General features: G+C 39.9%; 1 protein-coding gene across 1 annotated transcript; it reads right to left on the minus strand.

The window, feature by feature from the left end:
* Window positions 1–17,735: 17,735 nt before the first annotated feature.
* On the minus strand, window positions 17,736–19,043 carry LOC311076607 (uncharacterized protein F54H12.2-like; the record flags this gene model as incomplete). The annotated part of the gene is made up of 1 exon (XM_084104942.1): window positions 17,736–19,043. The coding sequence occupies one exon, from the start codon at window positions 19,041–19,043 to the stop codon at window positions 17,736–17,738; it is 1,308 nt and encodes a 435-aa protein (XP_083961068.1).
* Window positions 19,044–19,510: the final 467 nt, after the last annotated feature.

The following is a 19,510-nucleotide window of genomic DNA, read 5'->3' on the forward strand; positions in this document are numbered from 1 at the left end:
ATGTTTCTCACTGACACACTCATAACTCTTCAAGATCGGGCTTAAAGAAAATCCCAAGCTTCCTACTCATATTTTCATCATTGTGGCGGCGTTCATGTTCAATTTGTAAATACGATCTTTATGATGCAGGTATGTCTTGAATGCATCAATAGCTCTAGTTTAGGGACAATCCATACAAACAATCTTTACTAAACAGACTGTCACAGTGAGAAGATTTTTGTCCTTTATCAATGCTAAAGGCCTAACCACTGCAGTTAACACCATGCTGTTAAATAAAAGTCTGTAGACAAGTCTTAAGGTTAGGGTTAGGGTTAACCTTAACCCTTAATTTCTAACCCAGACCCGGATTCACAGACAGGGTTTAGATAAAGCCAGGATTTGTCCTTAGTTCAATTTGGGTATTTAATTACAGCTTTTAAAAATGTGCCTTAGAAAAAAAAAAAAAACATTACTGGCGTGCATCTTGAGACAAAACAATGGCACTGCCATAAGATATGTCAGTACAAGTTGCTTTCAGGTAAAACAGCTCAAACATGCATTTTAGTCTGGGACTACAGGCAGTCTTGCCTGTGAAGTGTGAAACCCGGGGTATTATGTTGTAACTTGTATATAATTATGCCAATGTTACCAAAGTGTTGCGTTGGACAGAGGATTAACTCTAAACCAACAGGTTGTGTACCAGTGCCACACAGGGTGAAAAGGGATGTTGACATTATTAGGCATAAGAGTGTTTCTAAAGGAAAGGTCAAGAATTTGTGAAAGTGTAAAAGGGTCATTATGGGTCACATGAATGTAACTGTCACCACCATGATACCAATTCATTAGATTTTCATATAGATCTACATACAGAATTGTATATGAATATGCAGTGTTTGCTCTGTTTAATATACTGTTTGCTCTATTAAATTGCGCTTTATCAGAACAGTGGTAAATAAATATTATATATGGTCAGTTACTGTAAGTTCTTACAGTATTTTTAATCTTTAATTTGTAATGTTTAATTTTTAATCATGCACTGCAATGAAAAAACAATTTAACCAATTGATTAAATATAACAGCCAGCCTACAAATACAACCAAATAAATAGCACATTATATATTATATATATATACGGTATATTCATATTTTCCTGTAATTGCAATGTTGCCACACTATTGGCTGTCTCTCCTAGCTGTTTTGAGCATGATTGGTTATTCTCTGTTTATTCTGACTGTCATCCAGGAATCTAGCCAATGACAACTATGCGCGCCTTTACGAGTCAAGTTTGAATAAACGTCAGTTGAGTGAGTCGGTGTTTGCTTTGCTGCTGCGCGGGATCTTCAGTATTATCCTATTCTGTGGGTTTTACATCGTTTAAAACATGGATTATTTTACATCGGACTGCTAAATGTTTATTTTGAGCGAGTTGCTGGGTGTTGCTGGATGTTTAATGAAGAACAAACAAGGAATATGGACAAAGAATTTTAACAACGGACATATTGCAATCTACGGAAGGTAAATAACTTTATTTTATACAAATTCTGCTACATCAAGATATAGTGTATTAAATTGAGAATCTAAACGCGTTTAGAGCAATATTATTAGTGCATAGGGGAAAGTGGGGTGAGTTGTGCCAGTTTTTACTCAAAGTGACTTTAAAGTGAGGCCATGGCAGTAATGCCTTCAACTTAAGGATGTACATATATTTCAGGATGTGGTGCATCCCTGAGAACAATAACTTTGGATCTGAAATAAATTGTTTCAGAAATATAGCTCTTGGGAAAAAAGTGGTCTCATGGCACAACTTGCCCCTGGTGCGGGGGAAGTTGTGCCTTTGGGGAAATACATTGGGGGTAAATTGTGCCAGTGATTTCTGAAGTAAAACAGAACATTTTAATGTTATGAACCGTAATGCTATATGAAAGCAAGATAAATTCAATACAAAATTACTAATTTAAGGTTTATTTAGATATTGTCACCCTGGAATACCATAGCATGCGTTTTTCCTACTATGGTCAATTGCATAGGGATTTTGTATTGAACATAACTCTGGATCACAGTGTCATAGAGACAAGGGGTGGGCTCATTTTACTCAGACGACCAATCAGTCTCTCAGGATCATTGTGAAGCTATCAAGCTATGCCCTAGCAACCATTTAGAGCACCATAGCAACACAATATATGATATTTGTGAATCATTTCAGGCAAAAATGCTTTGGCAATAGATGCCTGTTGACATAGCGCTGTCTGTCAATTATGTAACATATAAGAATAAAGTGACTAGGCTTATTTCTAAACATCCTATTGTGACATAGGCCACTTAAAAACGGAATAAAACTTCTCTTTAATAACATAGTGCAAACTGAAAACTGAAATCAGTGTTAGCTAAATTAAACAAATAGCAGGCAGGCCTAAGTCAAACAATGATGAGGCATGCCCATCTCCTCACTTCTCAAGATTATCCCCTGTGAGAATGTAGGTCTAGGTGGTCTGGATCTGGCACAACTTAACCCAGGCCCTCTGGCACAAATCACCCCAGACCCACAAGTTTGAAAAACTAACATGATCCAGCAGTTAAGAGCTAACATCATGCTAACTGTATAGACTCATTGTGTAGCCTACTAAAGCACTAAAACATGTGTGAAATGTTTTCAAACTTGTCTATAATTGTTCAGACACTACAATCAAAAAACCTTAATCATAGAAATTTTACTTTGAAAGGGAAAAAACAGTTTTTTGCACTAAAATGTGCTTAACTCTCATGCCATGTGTCTCTCTTCTTTGGAGAACGAGTAAAAGTGATTGCTTTTCAAAATTATGTGGTCACATGACCAATTTCTTCTATGGTTTTCCAGAAACAAGGGTGGAACTACTTCCCCCCCTGGCACAAATCACCCCACTCTCCCCTACGGTATTCCAATGTATTAATGTTATGTGCTGCTAGCATGTGTAACTTGTCTAACTTAATAGTTTATGATAAAAAATAAAATAAAACTCAGCATGGGAGCTTTACAACGAGTGAACTGAGAATATTGTATCTTTAGACAGAAAGGAACTGTCACAATCTTACTCTAAGAATCTGCAAACTAGGCTTTTGGCTATTGTTGATCGCGGGATGGCTAACCGATCAGTTAAATTAACGAGTCGTAATAATATGTTTTGGAGCTGGTGAGTCAATTTTGAAAGCTTTTGCAAATGTCTCCGTTAGTAAGTAAAACAAATAACTAATATTGATGTGTATGTGTGTGTTTCCTTCATGATCCAGGCATTTTGGGAATAAATATTATCCAGCCACACGATGTTCAGATGCCGTGAGTATTGTCATAAAATACTCGTGAAATAGAGGCAGAACATGTAAACTCTGCTCAAATGCACTGGTTCAAACCCTCCAGACAAGCTTTATCTTCTTGAGTTTACAGGCCTAGCTGACCCAAAAATAAATGTCATTCAAAATGAAAGTATTTTCAAACCTGTATAAATTTTGGGAATAAAACAACTGTATTCATTGTATGACAAAAATGAAAGGCATTTTTCAAGATATCTTAATTATGGTTCTACATAAGAAACTCATACAATTTCAACATGAGGGTGAGTAAGCTACATAATGAGATAACTCTTTTTTTTTTTTTTTTTGGATGAGCTGTTCTTTTAAAGGATTAGTTCACCTCAAAGTTGAAAATTGTGTCATCATTTACTCACCCTCAAGTTGTTTCAAACCTGTATGAATTTCTTTCTTCTTCTGAACACAAAGATATTTTGAAGAATGTCTGTAACTTGGGTCCCATTGACTTCCATAGTATTTTTTTTTCCTACAATGGAAGTCAATGGGACCCAAGTCTGTCTGTTTACCGACATTCTTTAAAATATCTTTCTTTGTGTTCAGCAGAAGAAAGAAATTCATACAGGTTTAAAACAACTTGAGGGAGAGTAAATGATGACACAATTTTCAACTTTGAGGTGAACTAATCCTTTAAGGACATTTGCTAAATTAACCATGTTTTTTATTATAGTGTAGAAACCATGTTTTTATGGTGGATTGATTACAATAATTTATTAAGTGAGTATAGGAGCAGGCTTCACTGCATATATTAATAAACTTTTAGAGTGCTGGCCTGGATAATTGTAATACGTAAAATAGGAAAGAGGCCGCACTATGCATAAACTTTTATTTGCAAAAATGCGTTTTGGCGCGTGCAAACTGATGAAGGCACGCGCCGAAAATGTGTTTTTGCAAATAAAAGTTTATGCATAGTGCGGCCTCTTTCCTATTTTACGTATTACAATAATTTATTACCATTTGGTTAGTGTCGCAAAACATTGTTAATTTTTATTAAGGGTTCTCCAGATTTATATAACACTTATGGAACATTAAAAAATGGTCCTATGTTACCTGATCAATAATCCTATTAACACACTTTAAAAAAAATAAAATAATTTTTTAGATCAAGCATTGGACTTACGGAGCAGAATAGGCACCAACAGAGAAACAAGTCCATCACTAGTAAGTATCCACTGCCGTATCTGGTTACACTTTATTTCGATAGTCCACTTTAGACATTCTACTAACTATAAGTAACTTTTCAACTACATGTCAACTAACTCTCATTAGAGTATTAGTAGGCTGTAGTAGACAGTCAATAGACTGGTAGGTTAAAGGACAATTCCAGTGAAAAATGAACCTAGGGGTATTTAACACATGGTTACCGAGTCGATCGTTCCCTGCGATGCGTTTTCATGAAAATCGAATGTATAGAGTTTTATCTTTAAAAACAGATTAGCTCATAGCAGTAGTATATGGGGCATAGAGTAAGTAAAATTAAATCGCTAGTTAATACCACTAACAAGGCTCAAAATAGCCTCACACTAACACGGTAACATAATGAGGGTCCTTACATACAAACCGAAGCATTGAGAACTTTGTAAGTGTACAGACAGTTTAATAAGAAGATACTTTATAAAGACAGTACATTACGCGTTTACATGCAGGATCCATCTTGGAAAACAGTCTCGACTAATCGAGCCACGAACGCCGTCGATAGGATAGCTGGTCGATAGGAGTTACGTTTGTGAAATCTAACGTAGCACGGCGTTCGTGGCTCGATTAGTCGAGACTGTTTTCCAAGATGGATCCTGCATGTAAACGCGTAATGTACTGTCTTTATAAAGTATCTTCTTATTAAACTGTCTGTACACTTACAAAGTTCTCAATGCTTCGGTTTGCATGTAGGGACCCTCATTATGCTACCGTGTTAGTGTGAGGCTATTTTGAGCCTTGTTAGTGGTATTAACTAGCGATTTAATTTTACTTACTCTATGCCCCATATACTACTGCTATGAGCTATACTGTTTTTAAAGATAAAACTCTATACATTCGATTTTCATGAAAACGCATCGCAGGGAACGATCGACTCGGTAACCATGTGTTAAATACCCCTAGGTTCATTTTTCACTGGAATTGTCCTTTAAGTTTAGATGTTAGGATTCGGGTTAGGAGAATAAGTTGACTTGTAGTTGCCAAGTAACTTATAGTCAGTAGAATGTCTGTTAGGGGACCAACAAAACAGAGTGTTAGCAAATATCAAGCAGACAGTCTACTAATACTCTAATGACAGATAGTTGACATGTAGTTGCAAAGTTACTTATAGTTAGTAGAATGTCTAAAGTGGACTATCGAAATAAAGTGTTACCCAGTATCTAAATCCGCAGTCAATTTTAAAGGCACAATGCACTCCGAAATTAAAAAATGATCTCTTTTTTTCTTCTCTCGTGCCATTCCAGATGTAAGTAGTACTTATACTATACCATGTGTCAAAATGATTGATGACTTCCGGTCCCGCCCCCAGATAAGACTTTCGGTCACCGCCCTTCCGGTTGACCTTTGACCTGTCCCGCCCTTTCTGCCGTGTATTGATATGGATATGGATTGTCCTATTGACCCTTCGGTCATGTGTTTTGACAGTTTTATCTACCGGTGTCTTTCCGGCATATGTTGTTAGGGTTTGCCCTATCGTCCTAGCTAGTCGTAGATCATTTGGTTTGACAGAAAGTTTTTGACCCTATTTGACCCTTTTTATCCGTAGATCATGTGGTTTTGACAGAAAGTTTGAAGACTGTGTCACACAACCATTGAAAAAACAAATATACAAGCAGTTAAATGTTTATAGAGCACTGAAGAAAAAACAACATACAGCTTATGAAAAATCATTGTGGCGTCTATCACACAAAAGAATAAAATGAATAAGGATTTTACTAAATACTAAAGCATATCACAAAAAAAAAAAAAAGTTGAAAACATACTGTTCTTTAAAAAGTATAAATGAAAAGATTATAAAATAATTTAACCAAGGTTGAAAAACATACCGTTCTTTTAAAGTATAAATGAAAAGATTATAAAATAATATAACATAAATGTCAGTGTTTCTCTCTCTCTCTCTCTCTCTCAGCTCCATCTGTCGGCGTCTCACTCATTCAGTGATTACGGTGCACGCGCGTGTGTCTGTATGTCTAAGCGCGCGTCCTCCTGCTCCTCAGTAGGCTATTCCATATTAGGTAACAGGGAATTTTAGTTTTAGATGAATAAATAAAATTCTTAATCTAACATGTTTATAGAGAGTTACAACTCCCGAGCTTATGTGTTCAAGAAGCTGATGTAAGTGCCTTTGTAAACAATCATTATCTCTTGTGCACACGAGGGGGTGTTTTTTCACTTTGTGTACTGACTTTGCAACGGCTGAATCGGCCATAAACACTGATATCTCTGCTACACATGGATGAATATGTTAGCCGTTCTGTTTAAAGATACACAGATGCTGGTCATTTTTGCAGTCCGTTTGACTTTACGATCTGTATTCGCTGAATCGGCCATAAACACTGATATCTCTACTACACATGGTTGAACATGTTAGCCGTTCTGTTTAAAGAACCACACAGATGCTGGACATTTTATTAGTCCGTTTGACAGGTTGAAATAGATTATTGCCGTTTCATTGGGTGTGACATCCTGCCCCGATCCTGACTCGTGATGTATCATTTCCTGAGTACAAATTTATTCCTTGTGCAATACCGCCATCTTTTGGCGAAAGTAACGTTTTTCACCACAGGCACAACAGGTCTATAAATAAGGCGTCTGGATTTTGGCCAAAACATCAGTTTTACCAACTCTGACCATCTCGCCTTTTCAAGATGCAAAAAAGTAAGTGTTTTATGATATATTACTACGCTGTTTTTATACATTAGGAATAACTCATTACTGTTTTTAGCATTGTTTTAAATCATTGATTGACTAGTTGCTTGGGGCTGGTATTGCAGCTGTTTTATCTAAAAACATTGTTTTAACTATTGTATTTTTATCTGCTGTTTTAAACTACTTTGTCTACTATTTTTATCTGTTGGCTTTATCTGTTTTTATACATTAGGAATAACTCATTACTGTTTTAAATCATTGATTGACTAGTTGCTTGGGGCTGGTATTGCAGCTGTTTTATCTAAAAACATTGTTTTAACTTGTATTTTTATCTGCTGTTTTAAACTACTTTGTCTACTATTTTTATCTGTTGGCTTTATCTGTTTTTATACATTAGGAATAACTCATTACTGTTTTTTATCATTGATTGACTATAGTTGCTTGGCTGGTATTGCAGCTGTTTTATCTAAAAACATTGTTTTAAACTGCTTTGTCTACTATTTTTATCTGTCGGCTTTATCTGTTATTTATATCTGCTATTGCTGTTTTTATCTGCTGTCTGCTATTGCTGTTGTCTGATGGTTTTTATCTGTTGCTCGGTTTCGTCTGTTAAAATCTCTATCGTTTATATTAATCTGGTAATTGTGAAACTGTTTTGTCAAAAAGATGGGTTATCATATCATAATTTCTCGGTTGTTACACTCTGTCCTGGACACATAAATCTGATTGTCAACTAGTTTTGGTCCATGTTTCAGAAAAACAAAATTATAATTTTGTGTGTTTTCCCATGACTTTTATTATGAAAAGACTAGGCCTTCCTTAATCCCCGTCGGTTGGTTAGCCATCATGCTACATTTGTTTTTGTTTTTTATGTTCACAACAAATGTTTTTTTCCCCACACCTATGCTTTCATTACGTCTTTGCTCTGGTTGTGTTCTAACGCTACCCATCTGATCTCATTTCGATGTTCTATTATAGTTCTTGGCTTATCATATCATATGCGTGCTAACTGTGACTTATGTTCTATGAGTTCTACGTGTAATTGTTTACCCAAACTAGTTTACCGCCGTCTACATGGTTTCTTAAGCTAGGTCGATATGTTTTCGCGATGTTTTAAAACATAAAAGCCTGTTTTTAACACTGTCTGAAAAGCGGGTCATTCAACCCCGGCTGTTGTTGTTGTTGTTTAAACCGATGCCACAGCAACCCTAGCGTCGGGGGTGTAAGAACTACATCCTGTTTATGGTAAAATTGTTCCTCGATTTTGGTTGAAACCAAATACATATAGTGCTCTGCTGCCACCTCTTGGCGATATTGGTGCGACAAGCTGTTTTTTTTTAAATAGCTCGTTTTTGTTATTGCACCCTGTTTTGTAAAATAGTTCCATCGTCTGGTCGTTTTTGTTATTGCACCCTGTTTGGTAAAATAGCTCCATCGTTTGGTCGTTATTGGTATTGCACCCTGTTATAATTTATTTTATGATTGATAATCTGTTTAATTTAATTTTATTTATTTTAATTTATTTATATTCAATTATTTATTTTTTTATTTTATTTATTTTTTAATTTATTTATATTTAATTATTTATTTTTTAATTTATTTATATTTAATTATTTATTTTATTTTAAATGATTTATTTTATTTTAATTATTTTTTATTATTATTTAATTATTTGTTTTTAAATGTAATTTATTTATTTTATTTTTTTTAATTATTATTATTATTATTATTTTATTTTTTTAAATTCATGCTTTGTCTGTGTGTGTGTGTGTGTGTGTGTGTGTGTGTGTGTGTGTGTTGTGCGCATGAGCGCGTGTGTGCTAAAAGAACAAGCATTTCAAATTCAAGCACCAGTCGCCCTCTCAAGGCTGAGGGGTAGAGATCCAGGTTACATGCTACATGCTACATGCGTATGTGTTTTATTATTCACGGTTGATGTGTGTAAAATCAGCTCGCTAAATTGTCTTTCATGCATAAACAGGTTTTATATTTTCCAGGCTCAAACACCCCGAATATTGAATTGATCGCCTTCCAAGCCATTAATGATGCATGTGAGAACTTATCTTTTATATTGTTTTATAAATTAAAATGAACTTATTTTATTCCAGTTATTTTAACTAAATTTTTAATTTACAGTATCGGCTGTGATAGATCTTACGAAAGATGATGATGACGGTGAGAGTGCTGAACCATGCGGTGAACCTTTGAGAAAGGTCAGAAAGACCATCGATTCCAGTTCGCACGACGATGACGGTGAGATTGCTGAACCAAGCGGTGAACCTTTGAGAAAGACCGTCGGTTCCAGTTCGCCCGATAGCCCGCCAGCCATTCCACTCGCCGCCCCACCAGCCAGTCCTATCACTCCACCTGTCACACCTCCTGCCACCCCTCCGGCCATTCTACCTATCACCCCACCTACCACCCCACCTGTCATTTCCCCTGCTACCCCGCCTGACAACCAGTCAGCCACTCCATCTACCAGTGGCGCAAGCAGTCAGCAGCACAGTCCTGACACGACCGGGTTTTACGGTAAGACTAACTACATTATCATAAGTTTAAAAATCCAAATTGAAACAGACTATTAAGAATTTTGTTATTTTTCTACACAACAGGTTCGACCGGAAAGCATGATGATGATGTGACGGCTTGGAATAGTGGTCAACTGGAAGCATGGGAGCGTGGTTCTTGGGCAAGTGAGCTCGACGACAAGGTATCGGTCATAAACACTAATCAAACAATTGATGAAAACAGCGGTCAATCATCGGAAGAAGACGAAGGAGACATTGAGGAAGAAGTAGCCCCAGCGGCAGGATCTCAGGCAGTTGATGATAACGCTGCTACTCCTCTGATGCGTACGCTTATTGGGCCCTATTTTAACGATCTGAAACGCAAGTGTCAAAGCACAAAGCGCAAGTAACTTTGTGGGTGGGTCTTGGCGCTGTTGCTATTTTCCCAGCGGGATAAATGACTCTTGCGCCAGGCGCAAATCTAAAATGGGTTGGTCTGAAGTAGCTTCATTATTCATAGGTGTGGTTTGGGCGTAACGTGAAATAAACCAATCAGAGCGTCATCTCACATTCCCTTTAAGAGCAGACGCGCTTTGTTCTAAAGCGGATTCCTATTATAACGGCGGATTTGCCAGACGCGCGCCAGGAGCTGTTCACAGCCAAGGAGAGCAATGCTCTCGTCAGGGACGTTGGGGATGGAGAAACCCACCCAAATTAACTTCGGTTAAAAAGGTGTATGATAATTTGGGTAAATGTGTAAGCTAGATGTATGCTTTTATAATAAATTGTCTATCTATCTATCTATCTATCTATCATAATAATGTATGATTTGCAAAAATGAAAACTGCTGCTTCTGTGTAGATGAGAGAATCAAAGTGTATGCGCGTTGTGCACACGCTACATTGATTATGGCCAAGCATGCGCCCTTAAATTAGCATATGAATAACATGCACAACTGCCACTGACTTTAAACTATTTTTTCCTGGTTAGTGGCGCAATTGTTTTCTAAACCTGCAAAATAGCATGAAGGAACGTTTGCGCCGGAACACGCCTCCTTTTTTGCGCTGAACTGCCCAGGGAGCGCAAGTTCATTCCCTAGTTTAGCGACGTGCTTCTGTGGAGGGAAAAGCGAGCTTTGCGCGGGTGCAAAATAGGAATGATACATGCATCAGTGTACAAAGTCAATTGCGCTGGGTGCAAGATAGGGCCCATTGATTCAATAGAATCATTGAGACAACAGCTTCGTGAAGCACACAGCGAAACACAAAACCATTTAGAGACACTGCACGTTCAGGTTCGTGACACACAGATAGAAACACGTAGTAGATTAGCCGCATTGAGCGATGATCTTCACAACTCTCAGCTGCAGGTACATAGCAGAATCGATGCGCAAGATCGATTTATTCAAAATCTGGTTGATGAAATATTTCGACGTATCAATAGAAACGGACGCGTGTTCAGCGAACACCATCGTGAACTGGTACTTTTGGTTCATCATCTTCTTCTCATTCTCGTCGAACAGTCAGATGAGTAAAATACATGTGTTCCATTAAATCATGTATTGATTTTTATATACTCTGATTTTATATGCTATGTTTGCTTTGATTTTTATATTGTACTATTTCATTTATGGTTTTATACTCTGATTTTGTACTATTTTATGTTTGATTTTTATACTTTTTTCATATACTCTGATTTTGTACTATTTCATGTTTTGGTCCGAAATCTAAAATGGACGGTGCTAAAAGCTTTAACGCAGACGACACAGAACTGTCACCGGACGAAATTGAAATGCTAAGTATACTTCCTGATTCTTTAGAAGACTATCTGTTTAATTTAGAATCTTCACAACCCTTCGCTAATTTGGATCTTTTCGAATTAGCTGTAAATCCAAATATGAATTTGTACGATCACATGCTAAGTGTAGACGATGATCCTGTTATACAATTTGGCGGTGTTTTAAACAACCAACCACCACCAGACCACCCCTGCGGTAATGATACTTCGCAACTATCCACATCAGGTAATGTCGATTCTACTACACAGACTCTAAGTCGCACAGACATTGACAGGTTGATTCGTGAGGGTGGGGACGTTAACGGATATCATGTTTTACCACGACCTCGTTTCAATAGTGTGACGTTGAGAAGGACTACGAATCTGAGAGAGATTAACTCTACAGATTTGGCCTCTTACCATACACGTTTACACGACATGCTTACTGAAATTGTTAATTTCGCTAGGGGATTTGACCAAAATTCTCCGGTGATCAATATCACATTGTCTGCACCCAGTCTCCAAACACCAGTCAGCGGAGTTTTAACTCATGGTAATAATTACGCCGTGGATTCACTTCTCGATCAAATTGAAAAAGTTTTACAGAGCAACAATCGGTTACTATCTGACCAAACCGTAGAATTTGAAGCCTCCCTAGCCATGAACAGACAAGGCGGGGGCCGTCGAAAACTCATGGACCTGGCCGCTGATCAGGTGATCAAAAGAAAAAAGACGAGTTTATTCTGCCCCACAAATATTTCAAATAATTTGTGCTTTTCCATCTGTATCGCCCATTTCCTTAACCCACAACAGCCCGAGAGTGAGTTAGAAAAACTGGCTGCCGTCATCCAAAAAAGCGTCGGCTTCTCAATCCAAGATCAAATCGGTCTTGACGACATAGCATCGTTTGAACGTGCACTAGGCATTAAAATCGTCGTATTTCACAGATCTAACGCCAGGGTCTTAGAAACGTACAAAAATTCTGACGAACCCCACCCAAAAACGATTTCCCTTTACCCACACAATGACCATTACTACATGATAACGAGTTTGACGGGGTTCATCGGTTCGCCATACGTGTGTCCATTTTGCTACAAAAGTTACAGCAACCGCAGAGATCACCGATGTAAGCACGCTTGCAACATCTGTTTTGACGCCGAATGTTACAGGTTCCCTGTAAGAATCATACATTGCCCCGATTGTTTGCGGTACTGTAAATCTGCCTATTGTTTCGAAATGCATAAAAAAAACTCACCTCCCGGTCAGAAATACCCAGCCTGTGATATGATTAAATACTGCAAACTATGTAACAGACGTTACGACGTTAAACCTGACGACAAGAAAAAAAGTAAACACATCTGCGCCCCGGACAAATGCATGCACTGTCGAGAGTGTCTGACGGCCGATGGGGAGCACCAATGCTTCATACAACCTCTAGAGCCTAAGGAACCGTGTGAGAAATACATCTTCTACGATTTTGAAACGCGTTACGAAAACGGTAGGCACGTGGCTAATTTTGTTTGCGCCATCACATTCAAAGGGAAGAAATTTACTGCTCATGGTACCAACTGCATCGCTAAGCTAATCAACCATTTCAGACAACCTCGATACGAAGGCTACTGCTTCATCGCTCATTACGCCTCCAGATTTGACTCCTTTCTAATTCTGGAGTATTTTTGTAAAGTCGGGATCGAGCTTGAGGTCATAATGCAAGGGTGCAAATTAATGTTCATGTATGACAGCACCTTTGCCCAGCGATATATCGACAGTTACTCATTTTTCCCATTCGCTCTGGCCAAAATGCCCGCAGCGTTAGACTTAACGACGACTGAAAAAGGTTACTTTCCACATCTTTTCAACAGGGTGGAAAATGAGAACTATTTCGGACCATACCCCGACAAAAAGTTCTACAACTACGATAACATGTCTGATAAAGACAGAGAAAAGTTTGATGTCTGGTACAGCACGGTTGAGGGTAAGTTCTTTGACTTCAAGAAAGAACTGTACGAGTACGGCGTTAACGATGTCGTCTTATTACGCGAAGGGTGCATGACATACAGAAAGTCTTTCATACAATGCACCAAACTTGACCCTTTTGCGTTCACGACGATCGCCAGCTGTTCGATGGGGGTCTTCAAAACACATTATCTCGCCAGAAACACACTCGCCCTCACGCATAACAAAGCGTACGTCCATCAGAATAAGGCCTACTCAAGCGGTTCGATCAAATGGTTAGAGTATGTAAAAAAGACTCGAAACGTGGACGTTCACCACGCCGTAAACCATGGAGAAGTATCGATCGGTAAGTACTTTTTAGACGGCTACTACGAGCAGGACGGTGTTAGGCACGGCTTAGAGTACGCCGGCTGTATCTTCCATGGTCATTGCTGTCGCTTTGAACCCCATCAGAGCCACCCCCTGTCGGGAGTGCCCTATGGGGTTCTCAGGAACCAGTTTGACGATAAGATTGAAATTCTGCAGAACGCGTACGGTTTGCAAATCGAAGTTCTTTGGGAATGCGAATGGAACCACATGAAAAAGACCGATCCCTCTGTGATAGAGTTTATGGCCGATTATTCCGCCTCGGAGAGATTGAACCCACGAGATGCGTTGTACGGGGGGAGAACGAACGCCTATAAACTCTATCACAAAGTGACCGGAGATGAGAAAATAAGGTATCTGGATTTCACCAGCTTATATCCCTATTGTCAGGCGATCGAACATCCCCAAATCATTTTCACAAATTTTGAACCGATTGAAAATTATTACGGGCTTATCAAAGCGACCGTGTACCCTCCGCGTAAATTACTACACCCGGTTCTGCCTTACAGATGTCAAGGAAAACTCATGTTCCCGCTATGCAGAACCTGCGCTCAGGACCAAAACCAGACCACGAGTTGTAGCCACACGGACGAGGAAAGATCACTCTCGGGCTGTTGGGTCAGTATCGAGCTTTTAAAAGCCATCGAGAAGGGATATGTGGTGGCCAAGATAGACGAGGTTTGGCATTTTCCACACCAGTCAGACACGTTGTTTGCCGAATACGTAAAAACGTTTTTGCGTTTGAAACAACAAGCGTCCGGCTACCCGTCCAATGTCGTCACGGATGCTGAGAAAGAGACTTACATTCGTGAGTATTTTGAAAAAGAGGGGATTCAACTCGACCCCGAAAAGATTAAGTACAACGCCGCCCAGAGGGCAATAACGAAATTAATTTTGAATTCGCTATGGGGACGTTTCTCTTTAAGACAGAACTTGCCTCAAACTACTCTGGTGAACGACCCCGACGATTTCACCAGAATTGTTTTTGGCAATACCGACACGTTGACGTATTTCTCATTCGTCTCAGATGACGTAGCGCTCGTACAGCATAAACCATCCAAAGAGGATGTTTGCAAGGCGCGCGACGTAAACGTTTTTTTAGGTGCTTTTACCACCGCGCACGCCCGACTGGAATTGTACGAATTGATGGACAGACTCGGCAACCGATTGCTATACTCTGACACAGATAGTGTCATTTTTGTGTCTAGGGAGGGGGACTGGGAGCCTCCTCTCGGGGATTATTTAGGAGATCTGACTAGCGAATTGGACGATGGGGATTTTATAACTCAATTTTCGTCGAGCGGTCCCAAATCGTACGGTTTTGCCACGGCCAAAGGTAAAGTGTGTATGAAAGCTAAAGGGATAACCCTGAATGCTAAAAATTCTGTCTCGAATCCCTGATTGGTCTGGTTGACAGCTATGTGACGTCGCATGATAGATCCAAATACATCCTGGCTCAGAGCGAAAACATTTTGCGAAATAAGAAGTCTCTCACATTGCACAACAAATCAGTCGTTAAAAGGTTCAAGGTCGTGTACAATAAACGTAGACTTTTACAGGACTTTAGCACGCTTCCTTATGGCTACTGATCAGATGATGCAAAGAGGCTCTCAGGATGTTTCCGATTTTGATTTCAGACTTCAACACCCTTTCTCTTGTGTCGTGAGCGGCCCATCAAATTCTGGAAAGTCTTATTTTGTAAAACTTTTGTTGGAAAAAGGTTTGAATATCATTTCCAAGAAAATTGAAAACATTGTTTGGTTGTATGATTGTTGGCAGACTTTGTACGATGATTTACTTCAATTGTATGACATTAAATTTGTGCAAGGAATACCCCAGACTCTGAATGATGATGATTTACTGCCTGTCACCAAGACAAACCTGCTCGTGGTGGATGATTTAATGGAGCAGGCTAGTGGTAACGTGGAGCTTCAACGGGTTTTTACGCAATACTGTCACCACCGCAATCTCAGTTCTATTTACATAGTGCAAAATTTATTTGCACAGGGTAAGTCCAGCCGAACCATAAGCTTAAACACCAATTATATGATACTGTTTAAAAATCCTCGGGACGTCAATCAAGTAGCGATGCTAGGACGTCAAATGTACCCGGGAAACACAAAATACTTTATGGAGTGTTATCACGACGCGGTCGACCGTCCTTTCGGCTACCTAATGATAGACTATAAAGCAAAAACTCCGGAGCAGTACCGTCTCAGAACAAGATTGCTTTCTGACCGTCAAGTGGTTTATATCCCGAAAAGAAGAAGAACGTGATCAAACGTCATGTCCGCCAGACTTTGTAAACATCTGCCGGTGTTAAAACTGCTACATAAATCCAGTCCTAAACAGCGACGTCTTATTTTACAATCGTCGTCCGACGAATTCATTTTAGCGTTGTGTGAAGTGGCGCTTAACATCCTCTACGGTACCATCCCGGTCAATAGGCAACAGTACCAAAAACTGAAAAAGAGAAAAGCCGAAATCAAATTTGTAGCCGATAAAAAAATTGGCATTACGGCCAAGAAACGAGTCTTCAACCAGAAGGGCGGATTCCTATTGCCGCTTCTAAGCGTCGCAGTACCCTTTATATCAAGCTTAATAGCAAATCGATAGGATGGAGTATGCCGAGAAGATGTATTTAGTTCCGCACCATCAACTGGATAAGATGAAGAGTGAAAATGTTCGCGAGAACATTCAACGGAGCGTGGAGAACGATTTGGATGATGGCATAAGAAATATTTTACGTCGCACTGACTTGAATCCGTACGAAAAAGCCAAACTTTACACCAATACCCTGAGTAGGTTTTTGACCATCGTTAAACAAGGCGATCATGAGAGCAGTGTTTTAACGCTTTCGCTACCCAATACTGATCTCAGCCATAAAGACGAACCAGCGGGTGATGATAATAATGTCGAAGACGGCAGAGCTGAGGGGGAGGACATTGTCGATGAAGTTCTGAAGAACGTACCTTCGAGAAGTGTGAAAAACAGCAGATACATATTAGACAAGATGTCTAAAGCTAAAGTGCTAAGTGCGTGGAACGAATCGGGGGAGTTTGTGTTCAGAGGTAAAGCCGTACAAGGGTCGCACATGGTCGATTTGTTAAAAAATGTTACGGCACCGCAAAACATTAGGGATGAACGGAGACCTCGAGGATGGTCGGAGTTTCTACGTGCCTTTGCCGAATTAAACATTCCATTTTCTACAGTACCGAATCAGCAGGTCAGACGCAAGATTAAGTCTCTAAAGAGTAAACCCGGCAGCCCTCCCCGTGTTAGACCTTATAAAAAGACACAAAGATATTCGCCTTACACGGTTCCAAACCCCGAAGACTCGGTGTTTAAATCGCCGGCTCTCAAACGAAAGCGATGGTTGGAATTTTAACAAATAGATTAAATAAAAGACGCTAAAAATATATAATGGTTTCAAGCTTTTTTTATTTATACGTCAAACACGTCTGCACACAGGGAACACAGGATAACATTTTATCATTACAAACATGCGGTCTTAATCTCTTTACAAAGAGGGACACCATTTTATCATTTTTGATATAATCATCGCTGTATAGTTTCATCACATGGTTATAGTCGTAACCTCTGACTAAATGATACAGAAAAAACACACAATGCTGACCACAGGTATCTGATGAAAAATCCTGGACACGTCTGTCGGAATATAACACGTCGACGTTGTTGGCCGTTAAAAAGTTATTGATGGAGATTGGAAAGCGAGGGCTGTTGGGCGGATTGCCAAAACTATCGAAAAAACAAGCGGCTCCCTCTTGGGTTAAATAAACGGCAACCCAATGCTCTCCCGGTAGCCGAGCAGGGTGGGTGTTTATGACGGCCATCGACGGTAAGATCCTAAGCGGTTTTTCGGGTAGTTGATCGCTCGGTAGCACGCCGAGAAAATGAGTCCTGCATGTAATTTTATCCATGATCGCGGTGAGTTGTAGAGTATTCATCTCAGTAGTAATCGACTAGTACTTGTCTCCGGTTAGACACTTCAATGATGCTGTCGAATACGGCGTAAATTAATAAATTAACGGTATTCGGCAGCGGTTGTCTGAATCGAGCTTCGAGTCTGATATTCCCGGACTTGATGAGAGAAATGTGCTGACCACAGTCTTCATCAGGCGTAATATTAAATGCGTAAAGCGTGTATCCGTTCAGGAAATCACCCCTGTCGATAGAGAGTGCCTGGTTTTTAAGATGTCTTCCTGTCGTCATCGCCAACTGATAAAATTCACGCACTGCCGAACCAGCTTCGAAATTAGGCTGTAGAGGCTTTGAGGGGAATTGTTGACCGTCTACATAGACGGCCAGGAACTCCAGATCGTAATGTTTGAATGCAAATGGATTTTTTTCGTAGGAACCGGTGAATGCGTCATTGTCGACCATGGCTATGACGATAGATTTTGGTAGGGTCCCTAAAAACAGATTTTCTTGATTTGAAACGCGTGTACCCTCAGGTATGGAGAAATTTTTTAGAACCACCCTATCTATGGGGTACTTTGCGGTTGTCGAGAGTAACGCCTGGGCGTGCCCCAGTCTCACCGGAGGTGCTACGGCAACTTTCTTGACAAATAGGGACGCCGACTCTATTTTTATTTTGTAAGCCACATCATCGCACCTCATCAGACAGAATTCATCCTTTGCTCTAATTAGGCGTATCTTGATGTCAATTCCATTCAACAAAAGTTTTTCTTGAAAGAATATATCACTGTGTATAGGGGCCATCAGCTCCACCACCTTGCTTTCGCTGGTGTAGGTCGATCTCTTCGTCAACCCCGCGTTACGGCCTACGGGGTCATTCACATCCATGTGACCGGCAGTGTCTTTGTAAAACAGTCCGGCAGAGAAAAGAGATTCCAACGCATCTTTACTGTAGTTGATCAAACTCTCTATGATGCAACGGTAAGGGTAGGTGCTCGAACTCTGTGATATCAGACGATCGCCTAGGGTCACGTCGACTTGTGAAAAAATTGTGGCTCCGGGGTAATTTATTAGGGCAACCCTCGCAGGATGTACGATGTCCGCTCCATTAGGTCTCGTGATTTTCAGGCGTAGATAGAGCATCGTGTTATTTAGGTCCACATAATCATCGCCATTGCCTGCGATAAAAAACTCTAAGGGAGCGGTGTCCGATATGGCGGATAAAGGGGCAACTTCTAAATAGCCGTTTTTCTCAATAACTGTCTGTGTCAGAGGGACCGTAAATAAGTCCAGCTCGGACTTGATGCATTCTCCCGACATACGATGTAGTAGCGCCATGTTAGAATATGGTTTTTACGAATCTGTTGACAGATGCTTTTCGACTAACAGACTTCTTACGCTTTCTGCGTATGACTGGACGCTTCCTTGTTCCGCTTGTTGTCTTCTTCTTCTTCTTACCCCATTGACCACGCCTCCTCACACCCGGTGGTTTAGACATTCTCTTACGTGCCATGACCATCAGCCCAGATCCGTCTTGAGCATTAGCATTATTGCTATGCGCCCGCGTCAATACGTTTGAGACGACGTCGGATACTATATTTTTAGCGGCGGATTTTAGGTGGGGTTTCGCGATGCTAAATCCTCTTTTTAACAGAGGTATGGCCATCCTGAACAAACCTCTGAAAAGTCCTCCTAACCCTGCCCCGTACATAACCCCTCCCCCGGCATAGCCTGGCAAACCCCCGCCGGCCTGATTTCGGCAATAGTCCACATAGTCCGCGGTATTGTGCTCTCTAGGGTTATAG

Source organism: Abramis brama, assembly GCF_963993115.1.
Source record: "Abramis brama genome assembly, chromosome: 25".
Classification (NCBI taxonomy): Eukaryota; Metazoa; Chordata; class Actinopteri; order Cypriniformes; family Leuciscidae; genus Abramis; species Abramis brama.